This window comes from Triturus cristatus, chromosome 1_2 (assembly GCF_964204655.1).
Source record: "Triturus cristatus chromosome 1_2, aTriCri1.1, whole genome shotgun sequence".
In the NCBI taxonomy this organism is placed as follows: Eukaryota; Metazoa; Chordata; class Amphibia; order Caudata; family Salamandridae; genus Triturus; species Triturus cristatus.
In genome coordinates, this window is record NC_140580.1 from 529,531,108 (window position 1) to 529,545,931 (window position 14,824).

Below are 14,824 nucleotides of genomic sequence, written 5' to 3' on the forward strand. Positions count from 1 at the left end.
GGGCTGGGGAATGTAAATGTAAATGTAGTTGAGCTTATATAGCGCACAGCTACCCGCTGTGGGTTTCCCGGCGCTTGCTTAGGGAACCCGTCCTGGTATTCCCCTGTGAGATAGCAGGGTATCCACAAGGTGAAAGTCAGGCATCCCGCTGCGAGGGGCCGTTGTGGAGATTAAGCAAGCTATTGCCCAGAGTCGCAGAGTCTGAACCCGTGAGTCAAGGAGGCACCGGGGCGAGAATTATCGAGTCCGTGGAATTTTTAGCCCAAGACCCGCCGAGGCGGGGAATTGAACCCTGGTCCAGGACCGATCTCAGCTTCCGGGTCTGCCGCCTCTAACCCCTGAGCCACACTTCTCCACGAAGGGTGTAAACCAGGGCCCGGGGAGGCTCTCCCCTGCCTGGCTAGGGTTCGGAAGCTGGGGCCGGGCCCGGGGCTCGTGCTCTGTCCGGCGTGCCCCGGGGTGCGTGAGCCCCCAGTCCTGCAAGCCAGCTGAGGGTCCGGGCGCTGGAGACAGGGGTCCACCGGGGCCCGGGGAGGCTCTCCCTGGCCTGGCTGCTTTCAGAAGCAGGGACCGGGCCGGTGAGCAGGGGTGGTTGGCTTTATCTGCTACGCTGGCAGAGCGTAGTTTTCTGCCCACCCCTAATTATAATGCTGGAGACCAAAAATAAGGCATAGGTATACAAGTTGGTTCATAGCGTCCCGGCGTGTGATGCGACAAATGAGGTGAGGCAGTCCTGGGAGCCTCGCACCCTGTCATGAACGGAAATCAATTACAGGGAGGGGGGTAACAAGGGGGGCGTAGGGACACTTGGAGGAGGTAGATGATAGTGAGAAAGTGGCATGGTGCTGCAGAAAGTCGGCAAGTGTCCAACAGCGAGGGTTAACTGTTCGGGAAAGCGCGGTTAAGGAAGAGTTCTTTTAGGAGTTTTTTTAATTTTACAAAGGTCCTAATGTGTGCTGGGATGGAATTCCAAATTTTGGGTGCGTTTCCAGCGGAGGATCGTGCGGCGGTTTTTTATTTGCGTGTTTTCATAGGGATGAGCAGTAGGGAGTTAGAGCTCCTGAGGTTCCTTGTCTGGCCGGCCTTATTGAGTTTGGAAGCCAGGTATTCCGGTTTCCCTGTGTGGAGGGCTTTGTGCGTGAAACAGGCAGTTCTGAAGCTGGCACGCATCTCTACTGGGAGCCATTTTAGTTCTTTGAGTGCAGGTGCAATGTGCTCAAATTTCCTGACTCCGGTGACCATTCTGGCTGCTGCGTTTAGAGTAGTTTTGAGGGGGGCCAGGTGGGATTTCACTGTACCAGTGAGGATAACATTTCCATAATCGATTGGGTGGCTTTTTTGAGGTCTTTGGGTGGGATGAAGAGTTTTATTTTGTTGAGAAGCTTCAGATTGAGGAAGGCACTTTTCGCGGAGTTCTTGATGTGTCGGACCATGTCCAGTTTAGGGTCTAGGGTGATTCCTAAAGATTTTATGGAGTTGGCTGGGGTGAGATTACCGTTGAGAGCATCGATTGCTTTAATCCATTCCATGGTTTGGGGATTTTCTTCTTTGTTGGAGATGAGGAGTATTTTGGTTTTGTCTTGGTTGAGTTTGAGGTGGTTTATGGCTAGCCAGTGTTGGACTTCTTTGAGAGTGTTGTTTAGTCTCTGAATATCTTCAAAGGAGGAGGTTTCCAGATAGATCTGGGTGTCGGCTGCATAGAGGTGGAAGGTGATGTTGGCTTTATTAAGTATGGAGGTGAGGGGTTCCATATAAATGTTGAACAGTAGAGGGGAGAGCACTGATCCTTGTGGGACACCTCTGTTGACGGGGTGTGAGTCGGATGTGAAGGATTTGATATTTATTTTTGGGGAGCGGTTTTGTAAGAAGGAGGAGAACCATTGTAAGACAACCTCGTCAGCACCTGCTCTGTTTTGCAGAGCCTTGATGAGTAGATTGTGATCCACCGTGTCAAAGGCTGCCGATAAGTCCAGGAGGATGAGTAGGCAGCATTTGTCGGTATCTAGAGATTTGTGCATGTCGTCCACGATGTCGTCGTCTCGGTGCTGTAGCCTTTGTGGAATCCCGATTGGTGGGGATCTAGAAGGTTGAGGTTGTCAATGTGCTGCGTTAGTTGTGAAAGAACGCATTTTTCAAGGATTTTAGCAAGGGGGGGGGGGGGTTGGAAACTGGTCTGAAGTTGTTTAAGTCATTGATGTCCAGGCCGGGTTTTTTCAGGAGAGGTGTGACTTGGCCGACTTTGAGGCAGTCTGGAAAGACGCCGGAACTCAAGGAGCTGTTTATGATCTTGCACAAGAATGGAGCTATGGAGAGTTGCAGTTTTTTGGTCAGTTGGGTGGGTAAAGGGTCAAGTGCGTGAGATGCGGGTTTGGAGGTGGCAATCAGTTTGAGAATCTCGTTTTCAGGTACAGGGTTGAAGGATTTCCAGGATTTTGCAGGGTATTTGCATGTGTTGGCTTTGGTTTCTGGGGGAGGGATTGTACATGAGGGGTTAGGGTTGATGTCAAGTGAGAGCTCCATCTTGGAGATTTTGTCTTTAAAGAAGTTGGCGAAGTTGTCGCATAGGTCTTTGGAGGCTTGGCCAGGGGCAGCTGAGGGCTTGGATGTTTGTTGTCTGATGATGTTGAATAGTTCTTTCGGTCTATTTTTCGCGGAGTCCAGGGTGGTGCAGAAGAAGGTGGTTTTTTCGTTGTTAATGTGCTTTTTAGGTCTCGCCTGGCGTGGGCTGCGCACATGTGCAGTCTCGCTGGCGAGATTGAATGATTTGGGGTATTTTCTTTAAAGGGCATTAAGCCCCGCCCCTCTTTTCCATTGGCCGGCGTCACCATTGATGCTAAACGGTGGCCAGCCATTGGAAAAGGGGTGTTGGTGACGTTTTAGTTCGGCTTTCTGAGCCGTCCCATTTGGAAGGGCTCGTCTGCCTTCCTTCTGCCGTGAAAGCTTTCTTATCTTTATGGGGCCATGTGTTTCAAAACACATGGCCCCATAAAGACAAGAAAGCTTTCGCCGCCGTGCCCCTTCAGGGACACTTTTTTTTTTTTTTTAACTTTTAATACTGAGCGCGGCACCCAATTCAAGGACACTGCGTTCTTTCAGTTTTTTTTTTACTTTTACAATGCCAACTCCATTGTAAAGTTCTTGTATGCCTTTCCATCCGAGTGGGCTGTAGTCATAATCCACTCTATCTTTATGCTTCTGTTCGCTGTTTTGTGGCTTAACTGTTCTTTCAACGGAAGTTACGCTATGCGGTGGCCGTCACTTCCGACTTGGGCTCTGCGCCTCCGAACTTGCCGAGAGCAGGACCAGCTTCCGGTGAAGTCGGCACTTCCATAGGTAAGTGATTGGGAGGTGAGGGCAGTTGTGGAGGAGGTGCTGGAGGCTCAGAGGGCTGAGGACGCAGAACATAGGACTAAGGTGGGCGCTGAAAGGGCAGGAAAGTGAAGTGTGTTTGATCAAAACATAGGAGAAGGGATTGCTGCAGTGACAGCAGAAGGCTGTCTGTGGGGTTAATCACAGGAAAGATTAAGGAGGAAAAATGAAAGTACGAATGGGAACTTATGGGGCTAGAGAAAATGGTGGTGCCGGAGGAGCAAGAAGGGGTAGAAACTAGAGTCGGTGGTGCTTGATGCTTCAGCGGAGATCTGGGTGTGGTGATAGGGAGAAGTGGTGCTGACGTTGTGTTACAAGGAGCGGGGGATTTGATGCAAGAGCGGGTGGGTGGGCTGGAAATCGTAAAGGCAGGTAGTAAAAGGATGCGCCAAGGGCAGAGGAGAGTGGTGGTCATAACGGGATGACGATCTGTATTGGGTGTTGGAGAGGAGAGCAAGATTTATTTAGGCAAGGAGAGTGTTGTGACGAGAGAGAGAGAGACAAATGAAGGTTGGGTTGCTGGAGTCTTGGGTGGAGACACTTGTGCTGAAGGTTAAGAAGAGGATGGAGTGTTTGATGGGAGATGCTGGAGGGACTGTTGAAACACCACACAAGGGCATTGTCCTTGTGTTGCCGGTTTTAATGGCGTGTGATGAAGTCCTGGAAAGGTTAATGAAGGAGATCGTATTGAAGGATTAAAGGAGTGGGGATGGCCAAAGGAGGAAGATGCGAGGAACTGCACTAACATTATGCTAGAGTATATCTGGGTGTTGATTTAGGAGTGATCTAGGGTTAGGAGAGCTAGTGGAGGGATTCAAGATGACTAGTGGTCTGACAGCTGAAAGCAATAATGATAGGCTGGAGGAAGGGTGTCTGTTAGAGTAAGACCGTGGATGCTAGAGGAGTGGAGTTAGTGTGTACTGAAAGAACGGTGTTGAAGGAAGGTGGACTGTAGTCAGTCAGGTTAAGCTGCTGCTGATGATATAGGAGTAGATGAGTATTTGGGGACTGTAGGTAAGGGGTGTGCTGAAAACAGGAAGTGTGTGTGTGTGTTTGTGTGTTGGTGGTACAGTCCGGGTAGGATGGTGCTGGATAGAGGAGAAGAGATTTGGGAGGGCGTGCTGAAGGGAATGGAATGGGGTTTAGAAGGGTGTCCTTGAAGAACAGGAGAAAGAGGAGGAGGGTGTGTTGGATGACGTATATAGGAGATTGTGTCATCACCAGAAGGAAGAGAATGGGTGATGGTGTTTGAGTGGCATGGCAAGCAGAGAATGGGTGCTAGAGGACCAGGACGAGGCTGTGCTGAATGGAGCGGGATGTACAGGAGGGATAAGAGGTAGGGTGCAAGAGGGACAGGAGAAGGGTGTGTTACTAAGGATGTGGATACTGTGCTGGAGGTGGTAACTGTGGCTAGAGGGTAAAGCTACTAGTGTAAGAGGGGGGTAAGAGAGGCTTGAAGCCTTTGCAGTGTTAGGGGAAGGCTAGAGGATGACCTCTTGCGAGACGTCTCCATGAGGGGGGTACTAGCTGCTTCACAGTGAAAACCAACGGATGTGAAAGTAAGCCACAAAATTAAAGCGTTGCCGAACATATATAAAAAAAGGTGATCGCAAAACATTATGGGTTATGTTAACACTGTGAGTTTGAAGAATGGAACGCATTGTGGAACTAAGGGCTTGGGAAAGGATTAGTAGTGTAAATGGGATGGTTGAATGGAATGCGGAAACGTGAAGAGTATGATCCTTGTGCCTGTTTTTGTGATCAGGCATACACCAACACACGAAGAAATCATTGCGTTTAAAGACAATTGGTTGATTGCATCAGTTTGCCAAATCATGAAAGTGGTATTTTCCATGATGTTTACACTTTTTGAAGTTCAATAGCTTGGCTTTATTTTGGTGCACTGTTTACTAGATGCAGTGTTGGGAGACCTAAAAAAGGGATGGGGGCTTGATGAGTTCTATGAGAATCTAGAGTGAAGATATTGGAGGAAGAAGTCTCTGAACAAGGACTCAAAAGAATTATGTTTTGGCTGTAGGGTGCAGTAGTCGAGAAGGAGGGGGGGGGAGTTGTTGGCTAATCAAAATTTGCTGCCAGGAGTGGTGCTCGAGGGTTTATGGTGTAGACTTTCGGGGAGTGCTGGGAGGCCTAGCATAAGTAGCAAATGGTACTGCATTCTGACTGACTCTGGAAAGGTTATGTGAAGGGAACTGGAGAGTTAAGTTGATGGGAGATGAAAGTGTAACTTTTTTACAGATAGCTGGCATATTTTCTAACTGTGATTTTCAGGGCTTGGTGGAGCAAAGTAAATGTAATTATCTGCAATTGAGATGTTACTTAAAAAAGCAACATCTTTGGTTACGTCTGAAAATCGAGGTGAGGTGGAAATGTATATCTGTGTGTCTAGATGCGGATTCAGATCTTGGATGCTTACCAGAAGGATGCTAATCATCTGGCCTTCTTGACTTTAAGCTTGGAGATATAATTGTTACATACGTTGCACTAGCCACCAGAGATATTCACTTTAGTCTTCCTGATAAAATAGGGTATTGGACTTCACTGCCTTGATGGTGAAGCATCCAATCTTAAATGAGATGTGGATGGGCAGGGAAATCCAATAGAGTTCTGTTTTTTTGCTTGTGTGTTCTTTATTGTTATATCTGTCAGGGATAATCAGACCAATATCAAATACAGTTTTCCAGGAGGTACAGTAATGGGTACCTAGTGATGGTGCATTACATACCACTGAACGTTGATCAGTTAGAGAAGGTAGAACACAATGTGGAACAGTATCTGCTTGGATTAGTCAATGAGCTAGCATGTCACACAATATCATATGAAGGGAAAATCAGGGAGGGTATGCCTTAACGTTGTGAAGGAAGTGGTTTTGATGCTAAACTGTGCGCATCTTGAAGCTGACGGTGCCTTTGATGAGTCGGAGGTGTTTTGCTGGGCTTGGTGGTTGCTGGGGTCAAATGTTTCTGGGAGTATAAAATTAGAGAAGCGCTGCTACTATGGAGACTAACATTAGACACCTGATAGTTGGTGTGCCATTCTTGTACATCAACTAGTCTGTTGTCACTGGTGGTAAGGAAAAAAATCAGGGGATTAATTATGAAATAGCCATTTGACATTGTGCTTGAATGGTGGCAAGACAATACTTTTTGACAGCCAGTGTTGTTACAACATTTTCTCTTCAAGCAGAATTGTATGTCATCACCATACTTGTGAAACATGACGTTCTTACCTCCCGGAGGTATCCCAAGAGATTCCATGTAGAAGTTTGAGCTGCTTAGTTTAAGATGTGCTACACATTTTAAATGAGCTGATGTCTATTGGATAGGTAGAATTAAAAGCCCTTCAGGTGCATTCATTACCCATTTGTTATAAAAGGTTGTTGATTGAGAGGATGAGGAGACAGCAATACCATTGCCGGTGATGCAGAGTGCATCATTGACTTGTAAGTTTACTGTCTCTGCATTGAACCATGGCCTGATTCGTAATTGTTAATGCTGGAGAAGGACTTAAGTAAATGTGTTCATGTAGCTGAGTAGTGAATGTCGTGAGTGATTTTTGCCCAGGATGGAAAATGGGTGATTGATGGTTGGCACAATCCATGTGGTCAAGTGCTGCTTTGTTCTTCTGCCAGGCTTTGAGGTTGTTGGAGAAGATGCCTTTGAGAAAGTTGGCATTAATGAAATATTGTAGCTTGCATGCGTCACCAGTGGCCGACTTCATTGTTGATAATGGGATGTGTTGATGATCTCATATGAAGTTATCTTTATGATTGAGAGAAATATAGATGGTTTTTCAATGGTTATGGTATTGAAGTGCAACCCCTTTAGTGTGTTGAGGGGTATTATTTATGCTATAGTGACTGCGTGCAGTGTCATCTGGGTGATCCCTGACACCCAGTACACATCCCTAATGTAAGTTGAGACCTATCTCCTCCCACCTAGACATTGATGGCCAATTATCGATGTAGGCCTTTTTGAATTAGAACAGTTTGGAAAACTGAATACTTTGACTGTTTCTTCTTTCCTTTTAACAGTCATAAGACCTATTAACTCTTTACTAGACAAAAGAAACCCCTTTCTTCACAGCCTCCCAGTGAAACTTCTGCAGATCAGTTCTCACAAAATGATGTAACACAAGCAGTAAAGGGACTGTTTTGATGAAGAATCGTTATTTTGTTTTTCCGTTCACTAAAGCATAAACCATCCAGATCAGTGACCTCCACTTTAGATCAGCACAGACAGTCGCTGAGAAACCCCTTCTCAAGAGACAATATTCAGAACCAATTTTCCTTAGCATTATGGACAACTTAACAGATATACATTGTTCCTAACTTGGACACCTTCTTTGGAGACTTGGACGGAGCCCCACTCTGCTAATTAATTTGTTCCATGTAAAGGAATCCCTACTTAAATATGCTAAAATAGTCAAATCATAACTTTTATTTGCTAACCCGTAGAAAGAATTTTATAATTTTTTTGTGTTGCTTTTCCTGTTTCAAACAGCACTTCTGTATTCATATATGGCCTGCAGTCCTTTGAAATCTCAATCTGTAGTTTATTGTGGTATATTTTCATGTCTACACTTTATCTTTTTTAATTATTTGTGTTTAAATTGGCTACACCATTCACATGCACGCTTAGCATGCTCTGTCTCCACCGCATGCAGTTGTCAAAAGACAAATTGTATCCAATTTTGGGGTGAATGAGTTTTGTGTGCTCTGCCTGAACCTCTTGACCAAAGCTTCTATAGGCTAATTTTGAGCTACGATTCAGTGACACGTCCTCCCATTGACCATAGTACAATGTCCTTCTCCTTTTAATTTGCAAATAGGTTAGCGGATCAAGGGGTGGTTGTAAACCACAGATTTCAGTCATCTGAATGTTAGCATCTTGAGAATTCTACATAATATTGTAGATATGCGATGAAAAGGTATTGTAATATACATTTTTCATCAAATATTAACAAGCAATGGCATAGCCAATAGGTCTCGCCTTTGGGATCTCAGAAGTGTTTAGTTACCCAGCACAATATCCTTGGTGCAACAACATCAAGTGTTGCATGGCTAAACACTTATAAGGTCCCAACGGCGAGACCTATTGGCTATGCCAGTGCTTGTTGTATTTCCTTCGGGTTTCCTTGAGTTGCTCGAGGAGGAAATTGGAGGGGTTGTTCCTCCATAGCCGTTCTGTGGCTCTTAGTTGTCTTCTTTCCGCGTTGATGTCAGAGTTGAACCATGATCTGGACGGAATGTTCCTGGTTTTTTTTTTGTTTCAGGGGGTGCTACTTGATCAAGGATGGAAGGTATAGTAGGTGGTGAGTTCCGTTGTAGAAAGATCGTCCGAGGCAGTAGGCAGGAGTGAGCATAACCGTCTTTCAAAGTCGTCCCTGGAGATCTTTTTAAGATTTCTCGTCCATTTGAGGATGTCTTGGGTGGGGGGGTTGAAGTTTAATTGGTTGATTGAGGTGGAAGAGGATAAGGTGGTGGTCAGACCAGTCGACAGGTAGGATCTGATCGATTGTGGTGGTGTCACGTTGGGAGATGATGGCATCCAGGATCGCTCCTTTGTCGTGGGTAGCTTCCGAACATTGCTGGGTGAGGTTATTGCTGAGTAGCAGCTCATTTAGGTTCTGGATTACCGTGTTGTTTTTTTTGTTCCAGTATAGGTTCAGGTGTCCCAGAATTAGGTTGTTGGCGTCTCGAAGTGCGCAATGTGCAATCATATCAGACAGATGTTCGGTGAAAGTGTTGGTGTTTCCTGTGGGATGGTATAGAAGATGACACTGGAATGATTTGTTGTCGCTTGTGTTGATGTTGACGCAAAGGCATTCACAGGAGTTGTAGTTAAAGGTGTTGATTTCAGTCACAGATATATTGATTTTATGGATGATTGCTATACCTCTGCCTTTTTGGTCATTTCGATCTTTGTTGATGATTACAAAGCCTGGTGACACAAGAGCATCCAAGATGGGTGTCGAGCAATCATTTAGCCACGTCTCTGTGATGAAGGCTATGTCTATGTCATGGGTGAGGATGGATTCAGCTAGTTCAGTAGCATGTTTAGTGGCTGACCTGCAGTTAATGAGCATGCAGTTAGTGGTGGGTGCCTTGTTATTGGGGTTCTTCTTAGGGGGGGGCCTTGGGATGTTGGTAAGGGAGGTCAGGGGTCTAGGGTGATGTGGAGGGGAGGGGTCTCTTCTGAATCCGGTGATCACCTGGATTTTGGATAGACCATATAAAATGTTACGTCTTAAAGGTGTTCTAGGTAAACTGAAACCCGCCCACCACCAACCGGACCTACTGACCTTGTTAAATACCCTTAAAATTAGGTCATACTGCATCACTCCTGTATAAACTCTTCGATACATACAATGGTGAATCTTTAAGTTTATTCATTAAAAATTGGTAATCACACATCCAGTTATCCAACAAACAACACCTTAAGGAAACAATTTTTATCAGAAGATCTGGAAATCCCCCTTTGATTCCAAAATTACCCCCGCCATAGCACAAGCCAGCATCAGGTCTATTCATAAATCATATTGGACCCCAGCAAGACTGCACAAGCTAGGGCTGTGGGACTCTACCTTATGTTGACGGTGTGTTAGGAAAACACAGGGGATCTTCCTCATGTGCTCTTCACGTGTAAAATGACACGTTCATTCTGGACAAAAATCCAAGATCTGCTACTTCAACTCACAAAGATCCCAATAGAAATTGATTTTCTCACAATTGCACTAGGACTTCATGCTAGTCCTCATGCACCTGCCTTAGACTCTCACATCTGTTCTTTAGTTGACCACCTCCTATCCCTAGGCACTAAAACAGTTCTTTCTGACTGGAAATCAACATCCACCAGTGCCTTTGATAAGTGGTGGAATCTATTATGCTCGGTCAAAAGCGCTGATAATACCGTATATTCTAACCTTGCCGGCTCCCCGACCTTAAGGCATCTTTGGGATGCACTCAATAAGAATCTATAAGAGAACAAACCCCCATAAAACCATCCACCACCCTTTCGCCACTTGGGGCTTTGCCGGTGATATGCCATGTGAGTAGTCTATCTCCACCCAGTGTAGCCATCCTCTCTTTGCCTTTTTCTCTATCTTTTCTTTTATCTCTTTCCCTCCCCCTTAACCCCCCTTCTATACCAGCAGAATCGCTCTTGCAGTGCACTCATTTTGGCTGTTTGGAATTATTGGTCTTACATAAGGTCTTGGATTTATTATTTGCCAGACTCAACCACAATACTATCTGTTTTCCCATTCATTTTTGGCTTGTTATACACTTTGTCTTGCAACCATTATATATGCTAAACACAGTATCACATGCCGTACCATATCATTGCTGTTTTTGTCGCCCTCTTATGTGGAGTGTACTGCATATTCTGCCCTATCTGACCTTGGTTTATTTTATGTTTTAATATTTGCATTAAAAAAAACCTTTCCAGGGGGAAAATAAGATCTGGATTGCAGCCTTCCATTCTCCAATGGATTTAGGGTGGAAGCTCTGGTCCATTGAAATAGCAATTGCCTCGCATTATTTTTGTTTGCATATACCTATTTTGCATGAAATGCAAGTTAAAGTTTTTAGGCCATCCAGAGTGTTGTGTTTTTCTTTTACAGCTGTGAGAAGCCACTGGGAATGGGTTTTTTAGTTTGAGCATCCAATTCTAGGCTTGGACATTGGGAAGGCAAATGATGCAGTAGCATTAACCATTTGTTTCTTGATGCTTTTATCCAGTTTTTACATGGGATTTTAGTGCAGGCATTAAAATAGAGTTTAAATTCTTACATATTTCACAATACAGGGTCCAAACATAGCTGTAGTCCTGAAGACTAATGCTGCTTATCCTCATGGTAGATTCATGTGCTTCAGTGGGTATCCAAAGAGGTTATTTGCTGTTCCCTTTCGATAGAATTAAATAAACTGCAGAGAAGAGCTCACACAGTTGCAGGACACCCTTCTCATTTCTGTGTACAGGGAATTGTCACAGCTTTTGACTTAATCTGAGCTTAGACACTACACTGCACAGATGGAGCATGTTTCTTCTTTCCAACTGAGCCTCTTGTGTGCCCAGTTTTCTGTCTTTTGTACGTTTCTTGTTTTCTAGTGGGACTCTTTCTCGTCTGTCCTCCTGAAGCACACAACAGCATGGCTCTGATTGTGTGGCATGAAGCTTGGGACATAAATAGTGTGACCAGAAAATCAGCGGGGATGAGTTGCGAACGAGTGTGCAGAGTATGTTGAGCGTAATGATGCTTCAGGGTGTGCAGTATGTGGGTCAGAGTGTTGTGGCAGGTTCAGTGCTGTAAGACTGTGAGCTCTTTGATATTGGTGATGGCTTTCTGTGGTCTACTAGCCAAAAGACATTCATTTGTAACATTGTAATACCTACTGGTTAATGGTTTTTGAGTGATTTTGGCTAGTATTGCAGTACCACCTGATGCATTATATATCTAGTACATTTAAATGACTTACATATGTTAGTCTGTTGTTTTGCCTACCATGCATTATAATGTTTGCATACTGGAAATCGCAAGAGGGATCTGTCGTAAGTCTATTTCTGCGCATTCCATTTGAGCAAATGGTCATACAAATGGTTCGATGGGCAATGTTTGGACATCATGTTTTACTGAAACTGTGCTGAAGATGTGCAAACCCAAGGGCTGTGCACACATTCTAATACTTGTCTATACCAGTAGATGTACATGGCTTCAGTACATTCAGATCTATGTTGCTTTTACTTGTAAATGTATGTTATGTGTGAAATAATGATTAGCCTCATATACATGCACGTGTTAAATGTGGATGACTAAACATGCCTCCTCCTCTTCTGTGTACTTGCAATTACACAAACAATGGGCTAGAGATATCTTTAGATGTTTTGCCAGTCTCATATATTAAAGAATAAATAAATAAATACCTACATTCTCTATACCGACAGAGAGCGGGTTTAGATCAGCCCTCTTCATCCATTGATGCTTCCAGTCAATGGAAAAATGGAGCAGTCCACTTCTGCCTTTGGCTGTCTTTCTCTGTGAGTGATAGGGTTTAGTCTGATTACATGTTCACAACCACCCAAAAAGAAGTGCAGTTCAGTGCTTTGGCTGCTAGGCCAACACTTTGCTTTGCCAGCGCTTTTCTCGTTCCATAATTTATCCTTGCAATTTAGTTTTTTATTCATACTTGTGTGTTTAACCTATATCTTTATGTTCCAGTAATCCAAAGCCAATAGTACCTTTTCTCCGCACTAATAGCTATCAAATTTTCCTGTGTTATGCATTAAAATTAAACGGGGTCTGTATACCTCTTTTAAATATATGTGCTTTCTAAGACGCATCCATAATTTTCTTCTAAAATTATATGTAATATTATTTTCTCATTTAAACCGACCGGTTTAGGTGGTGGCATATTAGCTTTTTTATTTGTGTGGCACATTCCTGAAATCAAAAATAATTTTCCAAAGCCAGACCTATTGGCTTTTCCTTTGCTTATCCTACATTTGAGTATTTACCCATTAACCCTATGAGAGCACTAGCAGTGCCAGATCACAGTTGTCTGTGTTATCTTTCTTTGTGTTGGCTAACAACAACATTTGTGGCTATCTCTATGACTATGGTGCAAATTGAATACGCAAATAAGATGCCCATCTGATAAATGTATCAGGTTTGTTCTTTTCATTGATCCATAGGCAGTAACTGATAATTTTCATATTTTTCAACAGATGAAATGTGTTCTTATTGCCAGTGAAGCATCTGAAGTACTATTTTACTGGTTAGATGAGGAGTTTCAAGTGAATCTGCGCCAGCGATATGGGTCCACTGAGCACGAGCAGGTGAGAAAAATGTATTTCAGGTTCAACTACTTAGCAATCTACTTCCATTCCTCACCTGTACAACATTCAGTGTCTCTGTGTTCATGTTCCTGGTTGCCGTGAATAATTTCTCTTACAAATGAGTGGCTGAAGGTTTGCACCTCTCTGGTATTAATGCAGGTGCAAGGTGCATTGGCCCGGCACCCCCCACTCCTGGACTTACCTGCCACCAGTCTTCCGACCGGCCAAGGCCCTTGAAGACCTGGCTCCAGTGCCTCAAGTCAACTTCCTCACCTCTTTCCCTATCTATCACCTTGGTCTCTCTCTTTCTGTGCCTGTTGTACCACTTCTTTCACCCTTTTCTCTCACTCTTACTGCAACTCTCACACTTTTTGCCTCTTTGTGCCATTTCTCATGCCTCTTTTCTGACCTTTGCTTTCCCGCCAGCTTTTCTGCTCCCCTTTTCTTCCCTCTCTGCACCTTTCTTCGTCCTCCTCCCATGCATTACCTGCTCCTTCACGGCTGTCTCCTACACTGCCCACTGCCCCCTGCTCCTCCCCCTCCCAGGACCTACTTAATGACGGCTACAGCACAGGTGAGCAGAATGTGCTCCAATTGCAAGCCTGTCTGCGCCCACCTGTGCCTAGTTCGCACCCAGCCCCAGAAAACTTGGTTCCTCATGACCCACCCCTACCTTGCCACTCTCCCTCAGGCTTTGAACCTAGGATGCCCACCACCCTCTGCTGGCATGCCACAATACACTAAATCTTTTTGAGCATAATCCTTTTTGAGCATACACTAGTTTGTTCTGTTCTTTCAATTTTGTATTTTTGGTGCATCAGTTTTTAGAGCCGTACTGAACGGTAGACCGACAGTATCTTTGTATATTATATGTTGATTTGGGGATTAAATACTGTCCTGGTCTTTAAATTTATCCCTTGGACCCCCCCTTCATAGAAAGAGATTTGTGAGTAGTATGCCACAATACACAACACGGAATAAACCTTCTCCTGCTCCCTATACTCTTTCACCTGCACCACTGTGCCCACAGCACCAACCAAGAACATATCCTCTACTCCCACACACACAAACACCTACCAATGAATGCACCTGCACTCCCCAACACACTAGTGACATGCATACTCATCAACATCCGCTCACTCTGCAAGCAGGCCACGGAGACCTGGGACCTGCTGGAAGGCGCTGCCATACTTCCTCTTCCTCGCGGAAACATGGCTGACCACAGCTTCAGTGCCAGACATTGCCACAGCTATCCCCAATGGATACAAGATCTCCAGGAAAGAATGACAAAACACATCTTGATGAGGAATCTCTATTGTCGACAAAGACGCCTTCAACTGCCCTGCCTTCGGTGAAGCCATAGCAAACTACATGAAGTTCCTCTTCTTTAAATGATCGATTACAGCAAATTTCACCCTGGTTGGGACCCTAGCCTACCTACACCCAGGCCCCCTGAGTCAACTTTGCAAACATCACAGACTTCATTTCCCCCCCCCCCCCCCCCCCCCAGTCATTTGACACCAGCGTTAATCTCTGGAACCTGGGACAAACCCTTCACATCATGAAGCCTGCCGATGGACAGATCCTACACTGCATCTTCA

The 14,824-nt window shown here is 44.8% G+C and overlaps 1 protein-coding gene across 2 annotated transcripts in view; it reads left to right on the forward strand.

Moving 5' to 3' along the window:
- The window catches only part of HPS1 (HPS1 biogenesis of lysosomal organelles complex 3 subunit 1), a 365,168-nt gene that overhangs the window by 37,079 nt on the left and 313,265 nt on the right, over positions 1-14,824 (forward strand). For both annotated transcript variants that reach the window (XM_085606326.1, XM_085606327.1), the window contains exon 3: positions 13,113-13,223. In XM_085606326.1, coding sequence (XP_085462452.1) covers positions 13,113-13,223 — 111 coding nt within the window. The remainder of the gene's footprint in view (positions 1-13,112; positions 13,224-14,824) is intronic.